The following is an 18,118-nucleotide window of genomic DNA, read 5'->3' on the forward strand; positions in this document are numbered from 1 at the left end:
CTGAGGCCAGTCCATTCCCAGGAGGAGGCGGGGAGCTGGCTCTGGCAGGTCAAAAAACAGTTTTGTTTCTATTGATCATTGGGAACAAGAAGGCAGCTGATCATTTATGAGGAAAAGACTGGGAACTTGAAGGGTCTGTGTTTGGCCTTGGAGTGGAGAAACAAGCAGGCATCCGTGAGTCATATCGAAGGCGTATGGAGAAGGGTAGTTCTTTGTGGTCAGCTGTTGCCTGGGATACGAAAAGAAAAGGAGGGCTTTAACCATGGTTTGTTTGTTTGTTTTTCTTCCCCCAGAATCATAAGTCACAGGCCTTGGTGACGTTCAGTGTGATCAGAGTCAAGACTGTGAGTGTGGAAACTGCACAGGAAGATGAGATCCAGGTGAAGGACAGTGGATCTCGCTGCTAAAGCTCGCTGCTAAAATCCTGAAGCCAAGTCTTGGGTTCTTCCCAGTTCTACGCTCCCCTCACCACTCCTCCAATGCACAGAGGGGCAAGTCAAACGATTCCCCTTTTCTACAAATACGAAGCCCATATGAAACGTTCCCAATGCCCACAACCGCAGCAGTAACAAGAACAAAGACCACAACTCCGTTTCTCATTTTCATATCAATTGGCAGAAATTATCTTTATTAGAAAAATGAAATTTTCCTGTATTTACATTTTTACACCATATGACTGGGCACTTTTGTTGCCTCGGGAGTTATGTACATACCAGTTTGCACACACATTTCAAACCCCATTCCTTAAAACAGTTGATAACACGTTGAACAAAAATAAAAGACATACTACAAGGAGACACCATAGGATATACTTCCTCTATCATAGAAAGGTGTTAAGCAAACGTGTAATTTTGTAGCTATGCTTGGAAATATTTAATACAGTTATTAGCACTTCCTCATGCAGTGGATTAAAACATGACAGATATAAACGGTTGCGGTTGGTAAGTGAACATCTTATTCCTGAATGAAGACCAGTGAGTAGAGAACACAGCTTGCTTTGGGCTCCACCAAACCAGAGATCGAGCCAGTTCTGATGTGGGTTTTCAACTGTGTTTGAATGCAGCTGTGAATGGAAACCCTCTGCATACAGACATGTGATCCTCTCCATGTTGCGTTAAAAGTGAACTCGGACACAGACCTTTCAAGCCACTTAATTAAATTTCTTTCTTGTGGGTAATGACCAGCTTGTGTATTATTAAGTGAGTCTTAAAACACAAGTGAAAGATAGTTTACCCTCTTTTTCTGTCTGAGAAGGCCATTATTTATGATGTTTATGATCTTATTCAAGCCACCGATTAACTCACCTAATTCTTTCTGAATATCTAGCTTGAAATATACAGACTATACATAAACATACACACAGACATTCTATTGTGATAAACTACATTGACTTATCCCGACTAAATAATTTGGAAAGTGTATGCTTTTAAACTTGTTTTAGCAAGGGAATGAATAAGATTAAGATTCAGAGTTAAAAACAACTGATAAAAGAAATCTTTGGGGACCCTCAGGCTTGGAAGGCATCTGAGCCATATCTAGCCATGTAATTAGTTTTTTGAGTAGTTTACTGAATTTTCTATGAAAATATTATTCTAACCTTATTTCTTATTTGAAAAAAATAAACAATTGACATTCTTTCCCAGGGAAAAAATTTAAGAAACATAAATATCAGGAGTTCTATATTCATCTTCCCAAATCCATCAAGATTTTCAAAGATGATCAACTGAATATGACCCTAAATAGTCATCTGAATCTTATTAATAAATTTCTGCCCAGGAACATTTACTTAATGGTCATGGCCCCAGAACTGTGTCTACAGACCTAATAAACTAAAGATTTTCTAAAAAAACAAAATAGGTTTAAAAAGTCAATACAGTTCATTTATTTGAATTAGCTTAACTGAGAACAGACATAATTCAATAAACCTTAGATGGCTAATGTAGAAACCTCAATCGAATTCAAAAGCTTATGACTGTTCTTCATGGAAAAGCCAACAATGTTTTTTATATTTCTGGACCTTCACTATTTGCTTAGCTATCAATATCTTTGATTTGAGCCCTTTTAAAAGCTTGAAACAGCAAAATGTCAGATCAATGAGAAGCATTTAAAATGCCAAAGACAAACTTATGTTTGCTGGAGAACAATTAACCTTATTAATTTAAAAGGCAGCTGTGGTATTGGCTACGTGTTATATTAATATCCTTTTGAAGGCTCAACTTAAATCCTTCCCAAAGGTGTGAGAGAGAATTAACTGGAGGAGGTTATGACCTAGGGCTATGGCTAATGAGGGATGTTCTCAGAATTGCCAGGATGCAAACTCATTGTTTCACGAATGTGGTATATAAGAGGGATTTATGAGTGATGATCTTGGTTTTGTCTTGTTTCTACATACTGCTGACACCTTATTGAGGAAGTTACTCTGAGAAATGACTCCATTTTCAACAATTTGGTTCCTGCTCCCTAGAGAGTTGTGTGCTTTGAAATACAGCCCCAGTGAAGAGATACCACTGGCCACATTGTTCTTTGAAGTGTTCTAGTTTATGCAAAGCTCAGCATCCCTGGGAGAATGTTGTCATGCATTTGTAGACGCAACAACAGGATCTCAAATAACTATTAAGTAACAATAACCTTTCTGTCTTCAGAGACTTTTTACTGCCAGCTTGAAATATGTAAAGGGCTAGAGAATTTCTCAGGGACTAGGACAACCTTAAGGTTAAGGTCATTTAACCTTCGGTTAATTGACCCTCTAGAGGGACTGAATCACAGAATCCCCCAGATAGACATTCCATCAAACCTCACTCAGTTTGCTTTTCTATAAAATGGTTCTACTGTGCCCCACCTCGCAGTAAATATAAATGCCAGGAGAGAGGGGTATGGCTTAGAACATGGGAGAGGGGGTTCAAGAAAGGCTTCATGGGTCATTGCCTACACAATGCATTATGCCCTACATCTTTTCAGACTCCTAGAAAGCCTGCTGGGAATATTCTGGTGCAACATTCTTTAATGAGACAAACCAAACAAGCATTGCAGTGGTTCAACAGTTATCTTAAAGTCAGTGACCAGGGGGAAAAATTCTTAATAGCTGGCCCTCAGCCATACTGATTACCAAAGCTCCTGGTCATTTATGCACAAACTCTATTTCTTATTCCCTGTCACACCTGCAAACTCTGTTCTGTCTGCTTGGCAAAGACAATCAACAGAAGGGACAGTCACTTGCAAGCAGTATCCTCTTTCTGAAAATGGGCTGGCATGCGTAGGAAGGCTTTAATGGGGCCACAAGGCAGTGTGTGTGTGTGTGTGTGTGTGTGTGTGTGTGGGCATGTGTGCCCGCACACATGTGAGAGCATATTATTTGCATATGTTAATGGAATTATCCCTGATGTCTACTAAGAAAAAGAAGAGATATTAGGAAGGGGATATTTAATATTAGGCACATGCTAAGTAGAGAAAATAACTCCCCAGGAACCAAAAAAGTAAGTGCTGAGTGCAAGCATACAGGGGAGAGACACAGATAGCGTTCAAGTCTCAGGAGGGGCCAATGAACAGAGGTGGGATCCTGGGAGTTCTCAACACACCCCAAAACAGACACTCATCACCTTCCTCACCACAGAGGCGGAAACTCAAGACAGAGCCCCGGGGACCTCAAAACAACACATCTCTTTTCCAGACTTCTATTCTGACCCCCTCCCCCGGAGGAGATCAGGCACTTCAAGACTATGCCTAACAATACACATTTATTAGCAGATTCTTGTGGCTGAATGAGGCTGAAACCAACCTGAATCAGTTTTCTTATCTGTAAAAGGAGAGCAATCCTACTTAGATCCCCAGGCTATTTTGAGGATCGCATTCTAGGACGTACCCAGAATACAGTCTACATGCAATGTAGATACATTTTGATATTTCCAAATTCAGGTGCTGAACCAAGGCACGTTCTTGGGATGAACGGAGACCCCAGTGTTTCAGAAATGCACAAGAACAGGATGGACAGAGAAAAAAATAAGCCCCTTCTCCACCCCACCATCTTTCTGAAATACACCTTAAATCCTTTTGCTGTCTCATCGTCCCCTTTTCTTTCCAGGCACCTGACGCATTCTTTTTGGCTAACCACAACACAGAGGCACTTGGGACTCCACAGGAATTCTCTCTACTTTCCTCCCTGATACATTTTTTACCCTGAACTATCCAAAGTACTCTTCACAAGTCAAAAACCAAACCAAACACAAAAGCTTTTTTACATCATGGTCTATTTCCCAATCCTTTGAGGATTTTTTTCCCCCCAACCTTTTCTTAAAGCACATGTCATAAAGCAGAGGTGGAAGGAGGCATGATGCGGCAAGGACTGGAGAACTGAGAGGACCCAGATCCAAGCCTGCCTGTGCAAAATCAGAGAAGGGCGAGTCTGGTCACCTGATCAATGCTCCTAGGTGTCCCGAGTGCCGTCATGGACGGGTATCTCCAGGAACAACTATATTCTCTAAAGTTACTAGGAAGTAAGTCTAGGGAAGGGATTACCTGTTTTTTTTTTTTTTTTTTTTTTTTTTATCATGGAATCACATACATTTTTATCTCCTGATGAAAACCATCATTTCCAGTTTTTTCATTTGGTCTGTGTTCTCGCTTGTCTTTTGTCCTTCGGCACTGAAGTTCTAGAAGGTGCTTATGGGACGAGACTGTACTTTCTATTCCCTTTGCCTCTCCTCCATCCCAAATTGGCCCTAAAAGGAGAATGGATACTTAGTCAGCTTCCATCAGCTAATCAAGGTCCTTTGTTCATCCTTGGCTAACGAGAAATGTAACAATATAACCTCAACGGTTACTGCCAGTTTTCATCTTTGGTTTGAGATTTTAAACTATATCCTGTTATCCACTCTTCCCAGGGAATAAGTCCCTGGAAAGAGGTTTCTCTTCTCCAGCACTCTGAGGCAAGGGGTTTTGGGGGAGCTTAAAGGAAAACCAAATTCAAAGAAGGGTGCATGGGTCTGTATAAGGCAAGAGGCAAAGACAGCCAGGTCAGTTCTGTGAGGTTTTCCAGCACTGATCCTAGAGGTGTTCAGGGGAACACTCTTGAGAGAAACCTAGGGATGAGATAGCCTGGAAAGGGGAACCAAGCTAGGACTTGGACCAGGAAGTCTTGGGTTCTAGACCTGACTCTGACATTGTCAACCTGACAGTCTTAAACAGATGACTACTGCCCCTTTGCAACTGCATTTTCTCTTAATTTTCCCATCTCCTTTCTCCTTGCCCCAAGTCTTGGTGCAGTTCTATAAGTTCTGTTTTTTTAGAACTCTTGTGGGCAGACACTGTTAACTGATACTATACTGAGTATTTAAGGGCACAGAAAGAGTGTGGGTGGGCAAAGAAGAGAAGGCGTTTAAACAGGAAACGCGCCCTTCAGCGGGTTTGCAGAAATCAGGTGCGTGTCCGTATCAGCACTGTCTTCTAGAGTAACAGTGAGCAGACTGCATCCCGTACCCCTAACCCGATATTTTTTATGTAAGGGGCCAAGAACTCCAACACACAAATGCCACTTGGGTTCTATTATCCTCCCTAGAACTGAGATTATTAAAAAAAAATAGTGCCCTCTTCACAGAAGTATCATCCCATCAATAACCAGCATGGGTTTTCCATGTGTTCATATCCTTATCATCATTTAAATTTTAACATAAACTTTACATTATATACAACTTTATTTGGATAATACACGTACGTGTAAATTGTAGAAAACAAGCATGTATATTATATACATGTGTACCCGAGCATTGATATTCACAGGATAAGTGCATTTGGACATCTCCGATCTCCATCAAGGGCCAAGCTGACCTCATCTGATACAATTAGATAGGAGCATACAACAATGTAAAGGGGTTGAATGCAAAAGGGCAACTGCATACTGGGGGAACTTGTCAAGTCAAAATTCCAGGTAACCTTTCATTAAACACTTCCAACACGGTTTACCAAGAGAAGATGGGGCATCTGGAAAGGTCTTATTTTGTCTCAAGGGAAAATAAACACTGCTTTTGGAATGCAAATTGCCTTGAACTCATATTAAATACCAACCACTGAGTTTAGCTTTCACCTATTAAGTTCGGGGAGTTTTTTTGTTGTTGGTTTTCCCCTTGAAGTCCAATTATGTCTGTTCTAGCTGTGCTTCATGCAAACAGGCACCATTTCAGAAGCAATTCATGTTCCCCTTTGAAGAATTCATAAACAACAGCTCTACACGAAGAAACAGTATAGGGTTTGCATAAAGTTAACGAATACATTCAGCTCTTCTGAAAGATATTTAGGTTTCTCAACTTAGTATTTATTTAGGTCTTAAACCCCGCAACGGATTTCAGTGCAAGGCATTGATTATATGACAACTGATTATTAAGGCTGGACTTTTTTAGGTTTAAAGGAGATAAATTTTTAATCACCATTTAATTAACACCAACTTTTGCTTTTATTTTTGATTAGCAATTCCATTTGCAAAGAATTCGGGGCATTTGTCATTTCCTGAGAAAGATGCAGAATATTAAATACACATCAGGGGTAGACATATCAAATAGAATAAACAATGTTTGAACGCACGGCTGCCGTGAGTCTTTGACTAATTAACTGCCTTGGCTGGAGTCCCATTTAAGTGAAACTATTTCATTTGTAAACAAGGTGTAATTTTATTTTTTCTCCCCTGAAAATAAGTGTGAATTGATTTGACTGAGTTTGCTGCAAAGGATGAATGTTAATGCTTTTGTCGGAAAACCTAAGTACGAACGCTTCTCAGGCACCTTAACGAAACAGGGAAGAGAAAACCAGGTACGGTCCACGAGACAGTGCCGGCTAAAAGAATGCAATGCGATTTGCAAAGGACACAAGCGTAATGAGTAGGACGATTGTAATCCCACGCCTCTCATGGAAGCCTCACTGGCAAAAAAGCAGACCCACTGACATCTCACCGTATAGAGCACTAAAACCTGGGATGGCCTAGGAACCTGCAGATGTAAGGATAATGGAAACAATTTTCCAGAAACCCAAAGGTTGCCCAGAGTAGACCCTGCATCCCAGAAGACTCTCCTTTTACACAGAACATTTTAAGTTGGTTGCACATGTGCACTATAACCTATCTGGGTCCTTCTCAAGTGGAGAAAACCATTAAGAGTTAATGTAGCATCACGACGGACACCGGCTTCGACTTTGAGTCAGACGAAACTCAGGCACGCCTTTGAGGTCAGAGATCCTGGATCCTCGGCATCAACAAATCTAAGGACTCAGAGCTGAGACGTGTCTGAGGAATCTTCTGTAATGGACCCATAGTTCAGGGCATCCCCTGTAATTCTTATCACCTCCTGTCCTGAAGGTGTGATTTACCTCTGGATGTTATACTCCTGCTACTCTTTCCCAAAAGAATTGAAAGACTTGACTGGCCTTCTAATAGCCTGACATCACTATCTTTCAGTTGGAAAATGACCATCAATCAATGGTCGGTTGTCTTATGTTTGGGATCATCACTATTAGGCGTCAGTGAATCTATGGAGGAAGGAAATGATGTGTTTACTACATAGCATCCAATTCTAGCTATTTCTTTTTTAAAAAACCCTTTCGCTATTAGAGGAAGGGTATACTTTTTTCTCTTTTTTTGGCTACATTGCTGTCGATTCTTCCCAAAGCCATATATTTAGTTTCTATACCCAGAGAGGTATGGGGTTAACAGCAGAACTGATGTTGTTATTAGAAGAAGGCTTTTTGATCTATGGGGTCATTCCAAGTGTAATTCTTACTCTCCCTGGAGATCTCTGCCACCTTTGGCAGCTCCTTGGTTTTGAGGAGACACTGGAGAAAGACAGATAGCCTCTTTAGATTGGTGATATACCACAGCTATCTTCTGGGAAGACTTCAATTCATTTTGTGTCAAGACATGACACTTGTGAGGAAATGGAAGTGATCCTGGCTGGGGGCGTACAGGTCTGAAAAGCAGTGGAAGGGCAAAGGCAGAACATGGTAAAAGATGATACGATCATAGGTGTGCATGAGAGTAGAGATTGGGGGGCTATTCCGAGTTCTTTAATCTAGGCTTCTCCCTTGCTGGAGAAGCAAAGTTGCAACATCCAAACAATAAAATGCAACATTCAAGTGTATTCATCTTTGGTACTTTATCAGCCCCTTCTGCCTGTCCATCTCAAAGACTTCCACTGGCTCCCTCTGCCTCTCTCCCATGGACCCTGAACTTCTCAGCCACCACTTTTCATCATTATAGGAATATGGTAGATCAGGTGTCCTATCTCAAAGATGGAGCCATTCAATGACTCCTCAAGCTCTAAGAGAATTATTCCCGGCACCTGCCCACTCACAGGAAATCACTGCCTACAAGACAGAACACGGCGGGATTCTAAGACACGGGTTAACTTTTCAAGCTGTCATTCTGCCCCCTCCTCCAAGAGCCCAGGGCAAAATGCAGGAGGAAACCAGGGAATGGTCCAGCTAGTTTGCGTTAGCCTAGGGCTTCTGTAACAGGACACCAACACAGATCCAGGGACCATGCAAATCAGGTGGCTACTTACCCCAGACATCTCAGGGACATTCATGTATTTAAAACACGCTAATTACTAGATTTGAACTGTATAAAATATGTAATGAATGTTGTTTGTGGTTTTTATCATGTTTAATTGTGTTTAATTTTTAAACTAGAAAATTGTTTTGGTGAAGCGTCGTAATATAACAACTTGCTTGTCATTTGCAGGGCCACACTGAATGCACAGGGTGGTGTGCTGAGATCTTCTCGTGTGTCAAGATTCCCCAGCCTTGCCCCCACAGTGGACAAAAATGAGTATCATTTCCTATCATTTTTGCACAGGTTTGAGGCAAGTGAGAAGGGAATGATGGAAGTGGCTCGGAAATGACAAATACCTTGAGGAATTTTGCGAGTTCTGTTGGTGCTGGTGAGGCAGTTGGCCTTCAACAGAGCGACTATTTCAGAAGAGAGGAATCACTCGTCCCACTAAAGATTATCCACAATTGGGAGGATGCTCAGGGTAGATACATGAGTGTCTCTCCTGTTTTGAAGGCTGTTGATTTAAGGAGGTTGGAGCGGGGACACGTGTTGGGCCGAATTTCAGAACGGGTTAAGGAAGATCGCCCTACAGCCACACTGGCCTTTAGCAAGACAGATGGCATTTTACTTCTTAGAGATCACAGCACACATGTGGCCGCTGGCACGTGCCCCCACACTCACCATGCTGGGAACAGCAACACACACTTAAACGTCACTGCGGCGATTCGGGGGACTGAACAAGTGAAGGTTCCTGGAGGGAGGGGGAGAGTAACAGATACTATACAACCCTGAGTCATCACCAGAGGAGGGGGAAACGCAAACTTACGTACACAGGAGTCTTCGGGATCAACTACAAGGGCCGCTGCGTCATAGATGGAAGATCCACACTTACGGTATTGAAGACACACGTGTGAGTCTGTGCAGCTCTGAGCAAGACCACCGAAGCCAAGGGTGAGAGAGTGTCTGTGAAATACACAAATGGACATCCAAAGAGACTCTTGTCGTTCTCTGCCTGAGGGTCCTCCTGGGCCTTTTACTCCATGTGTCTTGGAAATGGACTACGAGGAAGCTAGCAGAGTGAACCACGGACACGAGGGTTTGCTATCCTCTGGGGGAGCCTGGAGTTCTGGGTGGGGTTGGGCCGGGGCCATCAAGGGAGGCAGAACAATAAAGCTGAACTGCTTAGAAAGCCGAACTTCCTAATCTCTGGCACACTCCATCTCGCTCCAGTGTGGATGCATTCTTGTTTTATTTTGTGACAGGTTTACACGCATACCATATTGCTTATTCTGTATCAGAGAAACCGTGAGGCATTTCTGATGAGGAAATTACAGGGTGGGCTGGTCTTAATGGAATTTGGAATATAGGAAATCGTCACATGACCACTGGCATCCGATGCGTCATTATTGCGACATACCTGGTGGGCATGTCCAGGAGACTCGCCCTGGTGTGGATTGGTTTTTGGTTAAGGACTCACCTATCTGGGCTCTGGCGTGCTCAGCACACACCTCACAAGATTCCTTGAGTGGAAGACTACGGCTTGGAGCCATGTGCAAAAGAACCAACTGAAAAATACCTTCCTAAATCCTCTTCCTCTGGTCAGGGCACTACTGGGGCATCCATCATTTACCCGTCCAGACATTGGCCATTAGGTATGTTTCCCTATAAATATAAACATTAATGGAAGGTTTTAAACATCAGATTCGATACTAGGCATTTTCTTGTACACACGTCTATTGCTGCAGGAGTTTAAAACCCTGGGGGCAGAGTACATATTATTCTTATTTGCAGCATAAGGCATAACATGCTCTGAAATATACACGTCGCTATGGCCTCTACTGTCCCTGGAACAGTATGACGCCGTCGACCTCAAGGACGAGCGGAGATAGCCATCATTCGCAGCCTGGGACGGCAGCGAGTGTTTGTAAGGGTCCGAGGGGCACCTCCCGATCACTAAGCGTTGGTCATCCCCATAGGAGTGGAGGAAAGGGTTCTCGGAGGTGTGGTCCGGCAAGAGGGACTTGCTCCGCTTGCCGACCTCCAGGCCCTGGGGGAAAAGGGAACCCTTGTTCCCCGCGAGTTTGCTGGAGGGGACGCTAAAGAGACTCCCGTACAGGTTTCCCTCCAGGAGTCGTTCGCGGTCCTTGAGGCTGATGCTCCGGGAGGGCCTGCTAGGGTCCACCTCCCTGGGTTTGTCGAGGATGTTATCGTAGGAGTGCTGCCGGCTGATCCTCAGCTTGTTCTTCTGGAGTTGGAGGGCGCTGTTCGGGGCCCAGTCCTGCTGGTAGACCTCCTCCTGGGCGGCGGGGTTCCCCGTCTCCTGAAGCATCTGGTCCTCGTCGATGTCGTAGAGGTTCCCCATCCGCAGGCAGGCATCGCACTTGAAGGGGGACCGCACTGTGAAGTGGCCCGCGTAGGTGGGCAGGTTGGACAGGCAGCTCCGGCAGTGCGTGGAGTTCTGGCGGTACCGATCGCTGCCCTCGCTGTGCGGGGAGCTCTTGTCTTTCAGGCTGAAGTGCTTGGAGTAGAGTTTGTATGGCTCATTGTTGGGGAGCACGTCCTCCTCATGCAGGGCATTCCGGTTAAGGGGCAGCGTGGAATCCCCCTTGCGGAAGCTCTCGCTGCGCTCCTGGTAGGTGTCAGGGAAGTCCACGTTCTCAGGGAGGGCCATACTTTCCACAAACGAGGGTGGGTCGAGGTGGAAACTGGGCTCTTTCTCGCCATCAATGGTGTAGATCTTGTCCCTGGGCGAGCTCGCTTTGGTCTTCAGGTAGGAGCGCTCCGCCTCGCTGCAGTCCTTGGGGTACTTGGAGGCCATGGACCTCTTGAAGTTGTCCTTGGCCTTGTGGTTCTTATTGTTGTCGGGCTCCCGGTGGCACGTGGCCCGGCTTGACGTTTCGGAGACGTCTGAGTGGGCCACTTCTTCAGGAAGGTACCGAGGACTCTTCAGGGAGTGGGTCCTGTTCTCCACGGGCCCCTCGTCCCTCTGGGAGATGGGGTTCTGGGTCAGGGAGTCTTGGCGGATCGACTCCATTGATTTTTTCCAAAGCTGCCGGGGCCTGGAATTCCCTTTGGACTCCGTGCTGACAGCCACCTCCACTGTATTGGGGTTGGACTCATTGAGAGTCAGAGGATGCTGTCCCTGGAACACATAATTGTTGAGGTTGTCCTTGTGCCTGTTGGCCACGAAGGTCTGGAGTTCGTTCATGTTGTCCCCGAAGATGCTGTCTTTCCCCTGGAAGGACCGGTTGTCTGAGTAGACCAGGTTGCCCTTATCTGAAACCATGTCCACGATGAGGGAGCCTCGTTGGATGAAGTCCGCAGCTCTCTTGGGGGAATCCATCCTTGAGGAGTTCATGTTGGACAAGTTGGAGATGTTTTTGGCAGATCGAAGGAGTTTTAACATGTTGCTCTGGGATCCGGTCAGGTTGAAGTCCGGAGACTTCTTCTTTTCTTCAATGTGCACTCCGTGAATGCAGCTGTAGATGCCCTGTGGGGAGGAATGGAAAACACCATTAGCAGCATCGGGGACATGAAATCGTGTCACACCTGAACTCTATCTGCAAAGGAGAGACATAGGCGCCCTGGAGAAACAGTGAAATGCAACCTGAATCTTGATAACGTTCTTAAGTGTATGAGACCAGTGGCAGAGCATCAGACTTCCCTTGTCTCTCTCTCTGATTATCTGATTTAGATTATCAAGATTATCTGACACTTTTGCCAATAGTCATACATGGAATTTGAGGAAAAAATATCCTCTAATCCTCATACAACTGGGCTTCCCAGGTGGAGCAGTAGTAAGAATCTGCCTGCAATGCAGGAGATGTAGGTTTGATCCCTGGTTTGGGAAGATCCCCTGGAGTAGGAAATGGCAACCCACTCCAGTATTCTTGACTGAGAAATCCCATGGACAGAAGAGTCTGGGGGGCTAGAATCCATGTGGTCACAAAGAGTCAGACATGACTTAGAGACTGAATAACAACAACTAAAACGGAACAATCAGGTCCAGGCTTTAGCGTTTGACCTGGTTCTCCTGAGACTGACAGGGGTCTGGCCCAAGAAGGGGGTTGTGAAAGGGATGCAGAAGCTGCTGCTGACTCTGGGGTAAACTCGTGGGAAGGATGTGTGAGAAGTGTGGACTCTGATGACAGCGGCCCATTGATCCCCACGGTAGGGACGCTCAGAACCCATAGGGATGCTCATGTAACTGTGACAGCCACCACTGTTTGCCCTCCTGCATCTTTCTTGTTTTCTAGAGACAGTGTCCACTGCGTCAAGAGTAAACAGCAAAGCCTACAGTTATGTGTTTGAGCATCTCTTCCTCCAACCTTTCCACCCCAGGCTGCAGGATGAAGGCTGCCCAGGACAAGGTGACGGCCCTTCTCACCTTCCTGCAGCCTTGCCTCTTGTCTCCTTTTCTAGGCCCTGAGTGGTCTCTTTCCCTGCCAGGAGGCAGCGTCTCCTTTTTGTTTCTGAGGCTGCTGGATGTCAAAATGTACAAACGTATATTTCACATAGAGCAGGGCTTTTGAATCTTTTATGCTAACTTAAGCTTTCCCTGACCAATTCGGTGATGTAATAGTCTCATATGCTAACCTAGAGGGACTCTGCTATATTGGGTGAAAATCAGTGTGTCTCCTACATGTCTGAATCAGCCAAGATCAGAGCCTTTTCTTCCTGTTGTTAGCACTGTGAGAACATTAGCTTTTACATGTTTTTCTAACTTTGCAATTTTATTTTAATGAGCTTCTGTCTCCCTTTTAGAGATTTTGAGAACTCGCCTCCAACCTCCCCCATCAGAGTGGTGTGCTCCCGCCTGCCGAGATGAGCTCGTTGTCTCTGTATTTGCAGGAGGCCCTCAGAAGCGGCTGGGGAGCTGAGCAATGTTTCAAGAGCTGGGAGGGTGGTGGCTGACTGCTTTTTCTCATCCCTGGTTTCCCCTAGGGCTCACATGACACAGCTAAGGCAGTTCCCAGGTGCAGATCTGCCTGGCAAAGCCTCGGGAAGGAGTCAACATGATGGGGGCCTGTACCCCAGGTTGGGTTGGTGGGGGTTCTCCAACTGAGTTGACTCATCTTCCAGATGGGCTGATGGGGAGGTGGGAGTGTGTATTACAGAAGGGTGGGAAGAGTCAGAGGCCAGAAGCCCACTGGAGATGAGCCCCAGCGTCATCTGTTACTAGCTCTGCAATCTTGGCTATGTCACTACATCTTTTTGAGCCTCAAGTCCCACATCTGTAAAATGGGAATCATACACTCTAAGGTGGATGTCAGGGCAAGATCTGAAAATGCAAGCAGAGCACCTCACGTGGACGGGGCTCTGTGAATGCGAGTGGGTGAGCTGCTCTACCATTCCCGTTGTGCCCCTCCTGCTTGTCACCCCTCCCCTCTGTCCTCTCACACAGTGGCCCCGTGATCAGAGCTGTAGGAAATGGGTGCTACCCTTTACTACTGCACATTAGCTCTGGAAAGTCATCATGGCTTTCTGATTCCATATGCTGCCCAAACCCTACCTTGGAAGGCAAATCCCTGGGCTGGGGTTTCTTTCTTCCCTGCAGAGGTCTTCCTTTCCTCCTCTCTAGTATTCATAGACTCCAGCTACCTTTTATGGCTTGTGTAAGTGATATGCCCTCTCGGCCCCACGATGGGTTCAGATGAAGGGAGCACTGCAGACTCAACATGCTGTTCCAGACAACTGGCTCTGTCCATCCTCCAACTCCCAGAGGACCCTGACCACTCAGAGCATTCTCAGTGGGGCCTGAGCACGACTGTCCTCCTTGGTTCCTTGGCACCTGGGCCTGATGCCTAAAGTTTCTGGTATCCTCTGCTTATTTGTGTCCCCCCAGCCTTCCAATTCATGTATTGAGATCCCAGCTCCCAAAGGTGATGTATTAATAGTAGGTAGGTGCTTAGGTCATGAGGTCCAAGGTGGGGCCTTTGGAAGGAGCACTTCTTATAAAAGAGACTCACAGAGCCCCTTCAACACAAGGGGACATCTGCAACATAGAAGAGGGCCCTCACCCCACCATGCTGACACCCTGATCTAGGATGTCCAGCTTCCAGAACTGTGAGTGTCACATTTTTATTGTTGATGAGGCACCCAGCATGTGGTAATTTGTTAGAGCAGCTGGAATAGCCCAAGACTATTGTTGTTATTTGCTGAGTTGTGTCTGATTCTTTTGCGACCCCATGAACTGTAGCCACACGAGGCTCCTCTGTCCATGGAATTCTCCAGGCAAGAATACTACAGTGGCTTGCCATTTCCTCCTCCAGAGCATCTTCCCGACCCAGGGATCGAACCTCTGTCTCCCGCACCTCCTGCATTGGCAGATGGATTCTTTACCACTGAGCCACCTGGGAAGCCCCGGCTAAGACGGTGTATCACTTCTATTCTGTCGTCCCCACTGCAGGCCAGCCAAAAGCTGCCTCAAGCTCTCCTCTGAGCTCTCTGGAAGGATATCATGCTTTCCACCTCCTTTGTCTCTGGCTTTGCCATGTGTCCCATTCCTCACATCTCAGGAGACAACCATAGCGGTTCTCTTTGCTGATGACAGTGAATATTTTTTTTTATATATAATGAAAAGGACAGTGTTTTGGAGAGGAAACAAAAGTTAAAAGCATCCCACAGAAGAGAAGATGCCTTTTTTGTAAGTCATAATGGACAAAAGTCACAGCTATGGGAGAAGCTTGGTTCTAATGTAAAATAAATGACTCTCTGAGTTCTGGCCTCTGCCCTTGGCCATTGCAAAAGGGCAGGCATCTCAGGTTTGTGTCCCGTGGGACATGGGGTCCTCTCTCCACTAGGGAGGGGGAGATGGAAGTTCAGGTCCTGGCTTGTCAAGGACACAACACAGCAATGCTGCATTGAGTTCCTCCTTCATGCCTGTCCCTCAAGAGGCTTGGAACGGGAGGAGTGAGGGGTTTAGTTCATTTCTCAGAATAACAGTCCTCACTTGGCTTCCTTAATGATATTTCGGACAGAAGGAGAGCTCTTTCAAAAACAAGCAGAATTTACCAGTAAAGGCAATTGTGTGCATTCGCTCATGGCAATCCCAGAATCATTTAGATATGGAAAGCCTTCAGTAATTGGCAGAGAGAATTAGCTTAAAGTTGGCTTAATACCTAGCTACATGCATGCACATTGTTATTTTTAAACAATCTGTGTGTTTAGATGCCATCAAGCTAATTAGGAAATATGTATTTGCATAGAACTCAAGTTTAGTTGCCACTGAATGGAGAAAATAAATCCTCCTGACTAAGCCTGTGTGTACCTTCTGGATCTCTTAAAACCACCAAACCCCAAGAACACATAAATTCCTCTTTAAATGATTGTTTTCCCAGTAAACATTAGCATCTAAAACTAGATGCTTCTAACTACATATTTTTCACCATGTTTCAAACCTTAATTTGTTCAATTCTTTCAGAGTAAAACAAATTCCAAGGCGAGTAAATGGGAGAAATAGATAAATAGACAGATGGATAAATGAATGAATGGATGGACAGATGGATGGACAGACAGATGACATTGATTATCAGATAGATAGATAATATTATACTGCGTTGGCAGATCAGTGAACAATATGTATGTGTGTAAAGTGAAAGTGTTTGTGTCAGTTGTGTCTAACTCTGCGACCCCATGGAAGGTAGCCCACCAGGCTCCTCTGTCCATGGCATTCTCCAGGCAAGAATACTGGAGTGGGTTGCCATTTCCTTCTCCAGGGGATCTTCCTGACCCAAGAATTGAACCTGGGTCTCCTACATGGCAGGCAGGTTCTTTACCATCTGAGCTACCAGGGAAGCCCCCTATACTGTGCTGGAAGATCAGTAAACGATACATGTATATGCTTTTATCTGATGCAAGTACGCGACTAGCTTGTGTTGAACAGATAAACGCCGTTCAGTTGTGTGCATATATATGTGTGTGGTATGATTTGCATCAAATCTCTTATTTTGCTTGTATTTGATGTCTGTTGCTTGTGTAAGACTGTGGGCCCAGGCTGTTACTACACCACCTAGAGTCAGATCCTGGCTCGGGCAAGGCTGAGCGGTGTTGGGTAATTCCTCCTAACCTTATAACTGTGAGTTTCTCCAACTCTAGGACCATATCAGTACGGACCTCATAGAAGTGGTTTGTAGGTTAAATGAGAGGAAGAGTATAAAGTCCTTCCATGGTGCCTGGGAAATAAATGTGTCCCCCAGATAGAAGCACTTTCCACGACCGTCATTGTGATGAATGCATCTCACCATGTACCTGTGTACGGCCACACACATGTGCCATGCTGTGCAGCACGCAAGGAGATTTCTGCGGCTTATACGTGAGTGCACTGACTACGGCATGCGTACTCTGCGCTGCTGTTTACGTCGGGCTGAACGTGTATTTTGTTTTCTGTTTGAAGTGTGTGCGTTTTCTCGTGGTTCTTCAAGCCTCTGTTTCATTTCAGGCTCTGTTGCATCAAACGTGTTCTTGTGGTGTGTTATCTGTGTACACACATGGCATTGCATCGTGATTCTGTTTGGTCACATGTGATCTCATTGAAGGCATGCAAATGTTGTAGCATGCTGCACAGGAATTTTAATAACATCCTAGAGCATATCCGGGTGCTCGTCAGGGAGGCCGCTGACTGGCTATGCTTAGCCCATGTGTTTTGGTGTTTTTTTTTCTAGTTTTCAATGGAATTAGTTACTAGCATTTAAAAATTGAGGGACATCCCTGTTCATCCAGTGGTAAAGAATCCCCACTTCTGTTGCAGGGGGCACGGGTTTGATCCCTGGTTGGGGAAATAAGATCCTGCCTGGCTCACAGTACAACCAAAAAATTTTAAATAAAAATGGAAAGTTTTCCTGTATAATCAGATGGCCATTTTCTCCTATAAAAACTGAAAATTGGCCTTGCCTTCCGCTAAGACCATCCTCAGCAAGAGCAGAGAATCATCATCTCCTTTGGGTTTGCCACACTCTGTCATATTTTACCACAGTCTCCATTGCTCTCTCTCCTTGACACCCAGGCTCAGCTGCTATTTTTCATTCCATTTGTGCTATTTTTCTCAGGCCCGGCCTGCCTTATTCATTCACCTTCCATTTCTGGCTTGCACGGTCATCTGGCTCATGAACACAGAACCCAGTGTCCTTTCCACACATCCGAGAAGGGATGGTGAGTGAGGGGAGGGTGTGCAGACCCCCCACCCCCTGCCCAGGGGTCCCAAAGCACTCTGGGCGCCCCCGTGCTTTTCTGGACCTGCCTGCTGCAGAGAGAAGAAGCCATCGGGGATACTGACCCTGCTGATGGAGAAGAGCAGGCCCGGCCGGTCGGAGCAGACGCCCGTGAAGCAGAAGCGCAGCTTCCAGTAGAAGAGATGCTCCCAGATGAAGGTGATGAGGCTGAGCGCCATGGCGGCCGCCAGCATGTAGAACACGCCTGCCATGTTGTCGATGTCCAGCTGGCTGCTCATCACCTCGTTCTTCTCGTTGTGGCAGATCCCCGTGAGCCACAGCGTCTCCAGCTCCTCCATCTCCCCTGGACGGAAGACAAGAGCCACAGGCAGTGAGGAGCAGGGCCCGTGCCACGGGGCGGACACCCCTGCGCTTGCGGCAG

The 18,118-nt window shown here is 45.7% G+C and overlaps 1 protein-coding gene across 1 annotated transcript in view; it reads right to left on the bottom strand.

Moving 5' to 3' along the window:
• Positions 1–592: 592 nt before the first annotated feature.
• GRIN2A (glutamate ionotropic receptor NMDA type subunit 2A) overlaps positions 593–18,118 on the bottom strand; it is a 452,755-nt gene continuing 435,229 nt past the window's right edge. Inside the window, exons 13-14 of the mRNA XM_070779645.1 lie at positions 17,802–18,040; positions 593–12,017 (exon numbers count right to left, since the gene is read on the bottom strand). Coding sequence (XP_070635746.1) covers positions 10,218–12,017; positions 17,802–18,040 — 2,039 coding nt within the window. The 3' untranslated portion in view covers positions 593–10,217. The remainder of the gene's footprint in view (positions 12,018–17,801; positions 18,041–18,118) is intronic.

This window comes from Bos indicus, chromosome 25 (genome assembly GCF_029378745.1).
Source record: "Bos indicus isolate NIAB-ARS_2022 breed Sahiwal x Tharparkar chromosome 25, NIAB-ARS_B.indTharparkar_mat_pri_1.0, whole genome shotgun sequence".
NCBI lineage: Eukaryota > Metazoa > Chordata > Mammalia > Artiodactyla > Bovidae > Bos > Bos indicus.